The sequence below is a fragment of the Neolamprologus brichardi genome, chromosome 15 (genome assembly GCF_056152115.1).
Source record: "Neolamprologus brichardi isolate AB-2024 chromosome 15, ASM5615211v1, whole genome shotgun sequence".
NCBI classification, from domain to species: Eukaryota; Metazoa; Chordata; class Actinopteri; order Cichliformes; family Cichlidae; genus Neolamprologus; species Neolamprologus brichardi.
The window spans coordinates 8,961,735-8,973,012 of NC_142118.1; the positions used below are offsets into that span (position 1 = coordinate 8,961,735).

The 11,278-nt window shown below is 39.6% G+C and overlaps 2 protein-coding genes across 2 annotated transcripts; one reads left to right on the forward strand and one right to left on the reverse strand.

Moving 5' to 3' along the window:
- The first annotated feature begins 200 nt into the window (after positions 1-200).
- On the forward strand, positions 201-3,859 carry atraid (all-trans retinoic acid induced differentiation factor). The gene is made up of 7 exons (XM_006797153.2): positions 201-325; positions 517-650; positions 1,190-1,258; positions 1,846-1,917; positions 1,998-2,119; positions 2,215-2,315; positions 2,407-3,859. The coding sequence occupies exons 1-7, from the start codon at positions 233-235 to the stop codon at positions 2,509-2,511; spliced, it is 696 nt and encodes a 231-aa protein (XP_006797216.1). The 5' UTR covers positions 201-232; the 3' UTR covers positions 2,512-3,859.
- A 119-nt stretch (positions 3,860-3,978) lies between these two features.
- On the reverse strand, positions 3,979-10,647 carry eif2b4 (eukaryotic translation initiation factor 2B, subunit 4 delta). Its single transcript, XM_006797152.3, has 13 exons — positions 10,559-10,647; positions 10,064-10,101; positions 9,775-9,955; positions 9,460-9,675; positions 8,181-8,263; positions 7,133-7,224; positions 6,907-7,021; positions 5,456-5,532; positions 5,245-5,347; positions 4,987-5,120; positions 4,632-4,809; positions 4,374-4,554; positions 3,979-4,261 (listed from the first exon to the last, which is right to left on the reverse strand). Exons 1-13 carry the CDS (start codon positions 10,578-10,580, stop codon positions 4,062-4,064), a joined length of 1,620 nt encoding a protein of 539 aa, XP_006797215.1. The 5' UTR covers positions 10,581-10,647; the 3' UTR covers positions 3,979-4,061.
- Positions 10,648-11,278: the final 631 nt, after the last annotated feature.

Here is an 11,278-nt window from a genome sequence, read left to right on the forward strand (position 1 = left end):
TTAAAAATATTTTGTATTTTGTAATATTTCTTATTTGACCTTTTTTCTACAGCTAGAAATGCTTACGGCATATTTTTATACTATTGTTTGTGATCGTGTGTAACAGAGAGCGTACAGAAGCAGGTAATGTTAGTTAAAATCCCATAAAATTCTGCAAACGTCATAAAATGCTGAACCCGCTTCCTGTCACGTGCCCTGCTGCGGCCTGATCATGTGACTCCAGTTGCTAAAAATGAAAGCTTTATGTAGCTGTATGAGATTTGTGGCGCTTGTTTTGATCTATAATTTATTTTTCCAAGCAAGTTATCAGCTGACCGAGCTGCAGGTAAGGCTGGGCTTTCTAAATTCAATAACTGTAGTCTTTACTTCAATAACTCTGTGGCGCATATATATATTACTAATAATACAACAGGTTCTGGTGTAGCTGTATGTGCCAGAAAGGAAATGGCCAGCAAGATTGTTGTTTACAGGTGTCCCCCCCCCCCCCCCTCTCTTTATTATTACGTGTAACCACAGGTATGTAACCTGTGTGGCGGGACCATCCTAAACAGCTCTGAGGTCGGTCACTTTTGCTTCTTATCCGCTGGACGGATAGACGGACGTTGCTGTTTGAGAAATGACACCACAAACGACCCTGAACACATCATCGGGTAGGATTTGCTGCTTTCAGGGTCCGTCGGAAACAGAATTTACACCCAAGCTAAGATTTGTTAAGCTCTTTTGTGAATAACTGTTAAAAAAAAGAAAATGTAAATGTATTTTTCTTTCTAGTGACTTCCAGTGCTGACTGTGTATTAACTTGTGGGAAAGGTTTTGTCTTCATAATATCACTAACAGACAGGAGGCTGAGCTGGAGGTGGCAGAATTGGCAGTGCTAGCATTTTCATTAGGAAGTACAGCTCAATTTGGTTTTTTTGGAGACACAGTTAGAGAGGCAAAGCTGAGATGGTTTGGATAGTGGGATATATTGGACAAAGGGTGTTGAATGTGGATCTGGCAGGCAGAATAAAAAGAGGAAGACCACAGAAATGATTCATGGATGTAATGTAGAAGCACATGCACAGTTGGTAGAGAAGGATGCTAGGGATAGGGTGAGATGGAGGCAGATTTGGTAGTGACCCCTAAAGAGTGCAGCTGAAAGAAGAAGTTCTTCATTATCTGAACTTTATTTGTGTTTTTTGTTTGTCAGGTTGGATCTGTCCAACTGTTCACTAACTTGTGTGCAGGATCTTCAGGGAGCATCAACAGCTTTCATGATGTAAGAACAGTAAATACAGTTTCACATCTTTTTTTGCACAAATAATCCTCTCGTCTGCACGCAAAACAACAGAAGCTCCTGCTTACACATGCTTTTTCTTTGATTGAAAGGTTATTTTCAATTCAAAAGGAAATAACTGCTCTTATCGCTACTCCACAATTTACATTTAACATGAAAAATTGTAGTAAAAGCCTGTATTGGTGTACCGAGAAAGACAAATGACACATGTGCAGGCGATTCCTCAGAATGATCTTCATGTTGATAAAAGCATTCTTGAGCAGCAGGAGTTTAGGAAAGTTTTTTATCTCCCCTTCTGGCAAGCACTAAAATGATTTAACTTCACAAAAAATAAATATAGCTGAAGCAAATAAGGAAGACACAAGGCGGCTGTGGTTGAGCAATTTCTCTACCAAATGGTTCACATATTGAAGTATCCTTGGGCAAGATGTATCAAAGTTAGACAAAGTGTTTAGTCATAGATACAAGTGCAGTGTGACTGGATGACTGATAGTTGTACTAGAAAGTACTAGTGTTTTTATCTATGTGGTCGCTCTTTTAAATGCATCCTATAAATGTTTATATTACAGAGACCTCTCGTTCAATCCCATTGTCAACATCAGTGATACAGCTTTTCAAGGATTTAATAAGTTAAACTACATGTAAGTATTTTACCCAAATTATGACAGATTCTCCTCAGTATTAGATTGAGATTTTTTTTTCTAACTTAATTTCTCTGTAGGATTTTACCACAAAATATAGATTGTCCGGGAAGCAACACGTCTTGGGAAAAGGTTAAAATCAAAGAGGGAAATCGCCATTGTGAAGGCCAAAGGAATATATGCAACGAGACTGGACAACTGTGTAAGTTCCTAACTTTTGCTGTGACACATGCCATCTAAAACTACAGTTATATATGTTACATGTGACATCTATTCATACTTGTTGGTAATCCACAGCAATGAACTGTCCAGAGAACTCCCTCTGTGCCCCCTTCGGCCCAGGCTTCTTTGAGTGCAGCTGCGCTGAAAACTTCCGTGGATACAAGTGTCTTCGAGAGGTTGGTTCTGCAAGCAGCTTAATACAAATCACCTTTTGATGCTAAGCTTTTCGATTATTTAAAGTTGTGCATTTGTTAAAACTGTCCATAGGGGGAGTTCCCAGCTCTGCAAGTCTTTGGACCTCTTGCAGCTTCTACGGTTGTGATCTCGGTTCTTCTGTGGGCCACCCAGAGACGTAAAGCCAAATCACTCTAAAGCTGAACCTTAGTCAGCTGGTTTTAATCTCAAACTGACTGTTCTTAAAGGGAAGATACTGATAGGGGGAAAATGCTGACAAAGTCTGAGGGGACTTTTACAGGGCTTCTTTTAAATGTGTTTTTATTCATTTTACACCTTTTTGAGGTCGGTTGTATTTTTTTGTTTCAAGGAAATTTACACGTTTGACCTCAAAGATGTTTTAGTGCAATTTTAAAGAAAAGATTTGCTCTGCCTTTCAAATATTTTTGTCACAAATAACCACTATTAGCACATCAATTATATTTGTAAATGTATTTGACTGACACCATGTGATAGAAGGGAAAACACTGTGTTTTACAAAATCCTTCAGAAACTATGTGCACTTACACAAATACTGATTTCTGTCCTAAAACCTGTCTGGGCAGACGTGCTGAATTTCCACTTTACTGACAGCAAAGACTAAGTTTGTTTTGATATAAATTTTAACAGTAATAATTAAGAGTGCAAGCTTATTTGACATCTTTAAAAATTATTTTAATAGTCCAATAGGTTAAATTCTTTATTTTTTTTCTGTGCAGTTGAGCGACACAAAATCCTTTCTTTTGCAACAAACCTCTTTTTGAAGTGTGATGTTTTTATTTACATCTTTAATTTCAATTTCAGACAAAACACAAAATGTGGAAGATACTTGTCTGGTACAGCCACATTTTGTTTATAGGCCACATGTGCTAAATGTCTTGAGATTCAAGGGTAACCTCCGTTGATACTCTTCTCCAGTGAGATTCAGGGTTCTACTAAAGATTTTAAAACAGGATATCTGTTTCTATGCTTCGAGTATCATGTTTACATTATGCATATACAGGATTTAATTGTACATTAACTGATTTTCTAGCTGTTAAAATGTTGTTCTCCCATTGGGAAAATTCAGTGTTGAAGGGCAGCTCTAGTTGCTCTATGTTCAATACATTGCTTCTGGCTAAATAAGTTGTCTGAATGTTAATGCACTGACTAAATATTGCAACTAATAAATAATTCTTGTAAGGAGAGAGTGCATCTACAGCATGCAGAATATTTCTCCTGGTTTTAACTGAACTTGGTGACGATATATGAGCAGTGAGAACATAACCTCCTAGCTGCTTTACCAAAAACTGTAGTACCTGGTTAATGTCTTACTTTTCTTTTGTCATTAAACCTAACTTTATGGGAGCCATAACATTTATCTGATGCTTCAAGTCCAACTGTAATTAGGAAAAATTTCTGTCTTGTTTCAAATTGCATGCCATGGTTAATAACTAGTGTTGTGACGCTTAGTGGGATTGTATTGGCAATTAAATGTTCTGTTTCTAATAAACAATGGGTCTTATAACATCTAGCACTACTTTTTTTTTTAACAAACAGAACAGCCTTGTCACATTAGGCCAGGAAATATTTCCATTCATCCAATACTACCATAAAAACACACATGGACTCAATTTAAAAAGCATGTCACTTCAGATATATATTTATTGCATGCTAAAAGCACAATTTGTTGTGTGTGTACAAGCTCTTGTGCACACAAACTGAGTTGTTCACTGGTCCACGTTTTTGACTCGCAGCACCACAGGGACAGAGGTACACGGGATCATCCCGAGCTCTGTGATGACTAGATCTACGAAATCAGGCGGCGTCACGTCGTAGACCAGGTTAAGAAGGCCGAGAGAGGACTCGTTCTGCCATCCCTCCAGCGGAGTTGTTCCTTTACGGGTTACAATGAGGTCGTCGGGGTCATCTGGAAAGCAAAGATGAGGATAAACTGGTGTATGGAAATAAAGTTGAGCCAAAGGACAAATTGAGCTGAAAGGCTCGCAGACATTTATGTAGCCACTGAACACTTTCCATACCGAGTTCATTAGATACAAAGGAATCTGTCTGCACCCTGTCGCAGAACTTGTAGGTCTCACAACACACCAGCACAGGCACATTAAAAGCTTTGGCCACCAGAGCTATCTGTGATGTCCCCACTCGAGACATGACGTAACCATTAGCCAGCAGAGCATGAGCACCAAGGAAAACCTTTGACACCTAGAAGAGAATAAAGAAACTCATTATGCTTAGAACCAAATATTTTGGGGTTTACTCTAGTGTAGCTCCATGATTACCTCTGGAAGGATGTAAGAGACAGCAGAGATAAGAACATAGGTGCAGCTGATGCCTTTCTGGACCAGGCGCCTCAGGGCCTCCTTGCCCTCTAGCCGAGGCCTGCTGTCCACAACAATAACACGGAATTTTCTGCTCTTCTCAAAGGCCTTGCAAAGGATGTGGTTGACCAGTGACGAGCTGTCAGGGAGGAGAGAGGAACATTTAATGTCAGGACAAAAATGCGGAAGGAAGGTTGCATCTAACCAAAACAGGGAAGCGAAAGCGTTAAGAATAAACAATTAAGCAATGCTCGCTAATAAAGAACAGATTTAACAGCTGAAACCAAGTACATAAACGCAGCTTTTAGAGACTTACCATCCGTAAACTAGGATAACATCTCCATCACTGATCTTTTGTTTTTCTATGGCGCACTTCGCAATAGCTACACCAGCGAGAATAATCTTCTCATTAATGTAGGACTCGATATCGTTGAGCAGTTTGTTCTTTGCCTAAAAACAAAAGGAAGTGCATGAGTTCTCAAGTATCGGAAACTTAAAATGAACCACACAGCGTGCTAAAAGTCTCATTACTTAAACAAAATTATGTGATTGCAAATACACGAGTGTCACTAACCTCGTCTTCTTTACAGTTACTAGGAATATTAGAGATCTCCTTCTTGATGTATTTGATTGCATTACCCATGCTGGCTGACAGAGGGCGACACTGATTCAGAAAACTGAAATAAAAACAAAGCAAAAGGAATGATTTCATGTGTTAAACCAAAAACGTGTCAGTAGTGTAGGAAATAATGATGAATGACTAAAATCAGTAATTTTTTCTTTACCTGATATAAGGTTTTAGCTTGTTGACCAAGTCTCTTGATAGCTCCTCATTTTGAGGTGTAGTGTAGTCCCTTATTACCTGAAGGGAAAAATGAAACACTGGACTTTGACTGGGCCATTACAACATTTCTTTTCTTTTCCAGTCATTCTGTTGTAGATTTGCTGCTGTGCTTGCGATTGTTGTCCTGTTGCATGACCCAATTAAGGCCAGACTTTTAGGTGTCAGACAGATTGCCTCACATTGACTTTACAATACTTTTGGTAAATGGTAAATGACCTGTATTTGTATAGCACTTTTACTACTCCCCCCTAGGGATCCCAAAGCGCTTTACACACCCAGTCATCCACCCATTCACACACTGGTGGAGGCAAGCTACAGTTTTAGCCACAGCTGCCCTGGGGCACACTGACAGGAGCAAGGCTGCCATATCGCGCCATCGGCCCTTCTGGCCAACACCAGTAGGCGATAGGTGAAGTGTCTTGCCCAAGGACACAACGACCGAGACTGTCCGAGCCGGGGCTCGAACCGGCAACAAGGCGAACTCCCAACTCCTGAGCCACGATCGATTTTATATACATAGGAGCTTGTAGTAAACTCAGTGACTGCAAAGTGCCCAGGTCCTGTGGCTGTAAAACAAGCCCAGATGCAACTTTGAAAAGCTAAGCTATACCACCATATTCTTTTTTAGAAAGAATAAGCTTTCCCTATGACAACACTTCCAAACAAACCATACTTGTTCAGTGTTTTTCTAACTGCACTGTCATGAACTCACTGAGGTGTGTAGAGTCTGAGATCTAGTCCTTGAATTTTTTTTTTTTGCAGCTTCTCTGAGCATTACACGCTCTCAACTTGGTGTGAATTTGCTAGAATGTCCATTCATGGGAAGGTCGGCAGGAATTTTGTGAATAATCTTTCTCACTGTGCAATGATGGACTTACAGCCTTATAATCCTTCACAGGTTGACAGTTGATTCTTTGAAATCGTTGCTGATTTCTTTCCTCCTTGGCACTGTGTTTACACACACCTGAATGCCTCAGAACAACAAACTGTCAAACCTTCCACTTTTATAAAGATGCTCACACCTACTGATGATCACTTAATAAGGTATATCTGATTACCAGCACCTGGCTACTACTTGCCCTTGTATTTTCAATGGATGCAGTCATGGTACACTCAGTTTTTCACACAGTGCTTCTGGATTTTGACTTCATTAAATAATGACACTGTAATATGTCGTGTTCTGTAGTTCATTTGAGATTGTATCTACCTGATTTTAATGACCAGATTCACTTTTACAATGTCCTGATAAGTAAAAACTTGGACCCTCTCCAATACTGGCCGACTTCTTTGTAACTGACTGCAGTCAAACGGTCACTGTGTCAGCCTTAGCCTCGCCCATGAGAGAGGGAACAGTGGGGTTTGAAGAATGAATGGTCTATGCTGGGACTGTACCTGTTTGAAAGCATGCAGCAGGGCGACAGAGCGAGCATTGGATCCTGCAACAATGCCGTGTGAATACTGCAAACCCAGCCTGACAATAGCGGGATGAATCACTGTGGAAGGAATGCTGCAAACCACAAAAGGGTCCGTTAATGAGATTTAAGGAAATCTTAAGAGGTTACATCTTATAACATGACATAAACAACACACTGTAACATACAATTTAAAGTCAGTTTACCTGAGTTGCTGTGTTAGAGGAGCTTTGCGACTGTACTGGTGGAGATGAGAAAACAGGCTGACTTTGTAGCCATAATCTGAGCGCAGCGGGATCTGAAATGCACAAAATGTACACCAGGTCAGAGATTACAGCTGAGTTAATGAGGTGAAAACAGGGAGTCTGTACACTGTGCTCATTAACAGTTACATTAAACTTTGAATTCTGTGTAGACCTAATAGAAAGAAAACTGACAAAATTAAAAAATTGCTGTTATAATAAATTATGACTAAAAGAACAGCAGCAAGCAACGGACAGCCTGGTGTTTCAGTGACCACAGCAAACAACACACATACTGTAAAACCTACTTGCCAACTTAACAGCTGCCTACATCATTAAGTTTGTAACAACCAACGATAATGGGTTAAACTGGATTAAGATAACAGGTTAGCAACTGAAACAGAACCAAAAGGAAAAAAAAAAAAGGTTAATGGCACACATTCTGTAAAGCCAGACGCCGATGGCTTATACCTTTTTAGCAGTATAGTGCTCTGGTGTCTGAAAGAAATGTTGGATACAGTCACATGCAATCACAACTGCTGGTTACTGTATGCAAAGCTGCAATGACTTAACCAAATAAAGTTACTTTATTTTGGAGTTACTGTACAAATAACAGGAATTCTATTTATGTACACACCTGACTGACTTTTGTTTAATTAGAGAATGTCTCAGATTTAACTAGTAAAAGCTTAGATTTCCAAAAACGAACCATGCACCTGCAGGAAATGTCACACTTCTGTCCAATATAACATGTTGTAAACATACCAGCAGTGTTTTTTCCATCAACTGAATTTGTTTACAATACAGTATGTTAGATTCAAACATAAAAAACTGTTACTTGAAGCATCCAAGATCAAGCCGTTTTCATAAAATAAGTCAAACATTTCCCGATGAATCTATCCAGCCTTACAACAAATTAAAAGGTTACTTAGAATCACTATGCATCGTGTGTATTCAGTGTGTCTTGAATCATTTTTAAGGGTCTTCAGAAGTTCCTCACAGCAATACTGACCTGTTGCCTTTCCAACTTCTTGGCAAGTTTCTTTAAAACGTCTGGGTTGTCCACTTGAATGTGTTCTGGGAGCCTCTTCACCACTGAAAATGCAAAGAGTGTTAATATTCTCCAGTGTGCTGACGAGCCAAAAAATTCTGCTGGTCGTTTGGGAGATGCTAAATAGCTCTGAGGCTTGTACTGCGAAGCAGGATTTTATGTTATCCAGGTATTTGCACTGTCAAATTTGAACAAAGACTAAGGCTACATCCGTACACGGGTATTTTTGAAAACTGAGATTTTCTGTTTTTAAAAAAAAATCCCGTCCACACGTGCAGTTTTAAAAAAATATCTCCGTTCACATGTAAACGCCCAAAACGCAGTCAAACGTTGTGAAGAACATGCCAAATCCTAGCCGTGTAGAAATGTTGGCCAATTAGACGTCTAGAAGCCTGGGAGGGAAAGAGTAAACAGGATGTAAGCATGTAAAAACTGCAGATAGTAAGATTAACAGCAACAGTATTTTGTATATATCCGAAAATCTCCACCCTGGCAGGAGTTTTTAAAAATCTCCATTTTCAGTGAAATCTGCGTTTTCAAAAATACCTGTATACGTGTGGATGCAGCCTAAAGCCTACATTCAAATTCTGTGTTTACATTTATTCTTTACTCTTTACCCATGTGTTAATGAAAGAGCTCTCATATTGATAATTCTGTTAACGTGCAGAGTTCTTCCCAGGCTTCAAATAGGCTAAACTTTATCAAGTCTTGTCTAGCCTTACTGACCAAAGCACTTAAAGCTTACACTTTTATTACGCTACAGTCATTTTCCCCTCTTACACACTCATATTGACGGTTTGTCTGCAGCAGCTGTATTGCTTTCAGTCTGTATTACATGTTTAACGTCTTCATATTTTCCCATATTTCAGTACAGGTTCACCTTCCAAAATCAGTCGCTCTACTGCTGATACACTTATTACCATTACCACCGATATCACATGACCTTGACCTTTACATTTAACACTTCACTGGTACCAAAACCTTGTTGGTTGAAGTTACCACCAGTTAGTCTTGTTTCAGCATATTTCCCTGCAGCCAATCATGAGGCCAACGTTTGACCCTACAACAATCACTGATCACTGTTAGTCTGTATTTATCACAGCCATGCAGCTTCTGTGTTGGCATAAACAGCTTCTCAAAGTTCTACAGGTAGCTGTCTGTTGTTCTGACTTGATTATTTCAAGTTAGATTATCCAAAAGATAAAACTGAACGCGCAAATGTTAGGTGCAACAGCAGTACCTGGCTGCAGATCACTGGGCGGAGCTTTTGGTTTGCTCGTGGCTGCCTGCTGTCCTGTCTCTCCCTTCTTGCTCTGTTTGCTGGCCCTCTCAGCTTCTTGCCGAGCTCTCCTCTCAGCTTTCAGCTCCGCTTTAGTCTTTGCTGGCTTGTCCGCCGGCACAGAAGCCTCCGAGGCAGGCACAGAAACGGGTGCAGTAGCAGGCACTGCTGAAGGAGCTGACAAAGACCATAACAGACACAGATGTTAGGATAAAGAATGAGTCACACGGTGCACCCAAATACAACAACACTTGCTGCTGCCTAAATGGGAGGCACCTTTCTGCACTGTGGGTTGTGTCGGGGGCTGGGATGCTGGAGCTGCTGAAGTGACCGGCTTCTTCTCCTTCTCATTTTCCTGTGATGCCTTGTCATCTTTTTTCTCTTTGTTTTTTTTCTGCTGTTTCTTCTCTTTCCTCAGCCGTTGCTTTTCCTCCTTGGTTAGGTCTTTGCCTTCACTCTGTCACGTGACAGGAAGAGGCGTCAAGAAAAACCTAACTAATATGGAAAGCATTTATCCACACAAAAGGCTGTAATAAATTAAAAAAAACAAAACACCTAGACTAACCTTTGCGCGTTCGATTTCACCTTTCCACCCGGGTCCATCTGTAAGACGAGCAACAGAGGATTATAATATTAGATTATTTAGCATTATAACGTACTTCTGTTACTTTTTCCACAAGAGGCGGTGATACTAAGGTCGAGTCTGTTAGCTGCTTTTAGTTTGCACCGTGTCAACGAAATCAGAAACAAAACAAGTGTAGTGCATCATCGTCACAGCACAGTGACAACTAGAAACATGAGTATTGTACATTTTAAAACTACTCGAAAAGATGATGCAATACATTCTCTGTCTACGGCATGAGTACCGTTTACATGCTCTCGACGCTAACGTTAGCAGGTCTAGCATCTGGGAAATTAACTTTGCTACCAGCTAATAACAAAGTCTACATAATAAGCGCTGTGAGTATGAGATACTTCTTCGTAACTCCTACAACTAAAGAATAAGAACCAAAAGGAAAAACCAAATGAACTACAGCTATTTACACACTCTGAAACCCACCTATCACTCCACTGTCAGCCATGTTTACGATGCTGCTTCACCTCCTCTTCTGCTGTAGAAACTACTACCATAGAAACGTATATCGCCCCCTGGTGGATGACGTTGTATGTTGATGAGTATGTACACATTAATATTAAGCATATTGAAATCATATTGATTTGCTCTCCTGATATTTAGACTGTAGTATTGATATTTTAATCTTTGCCTTATGCCCATTAAACATTAATACTATCAATACTATTTTCCAAATGGTATTAATGTTTAATGGGTGTTATTAAGGCTCACTCAGTGACATACTGTTATTTATTTTATGTTTAGATTTGATTCTAAAGGCCGAAGTTGCTACACCAACAAAAAAAAGAAATTCCCTTATTTCTTTCAACAAAAAACCTTTTGAGCATTATACATATGAACATTACAAGGGGAAATAAATAAATGGTGTTATGTATATACAGTTTTGGTTACTGCACGTGGAATTAAGTACTGCACAGTGATTGCACAGTAGAGGGAATCACTGTGCAATACGTAGAGGGAATATTGAATATTGAAGTGAATATTGGAATATTGATCTGGTCAGTTAAGTAGCAGAGGGGGTTGTTGATCAGTTTTATCTGTTTTGGTGTGAATAAATTCACAACAGGTGCACTGGAGAGAAAACAATGAGACACCCCCATAACAGTAATTATTTTACGGATGGAGGCCACTAACCTTTTTTCCAAT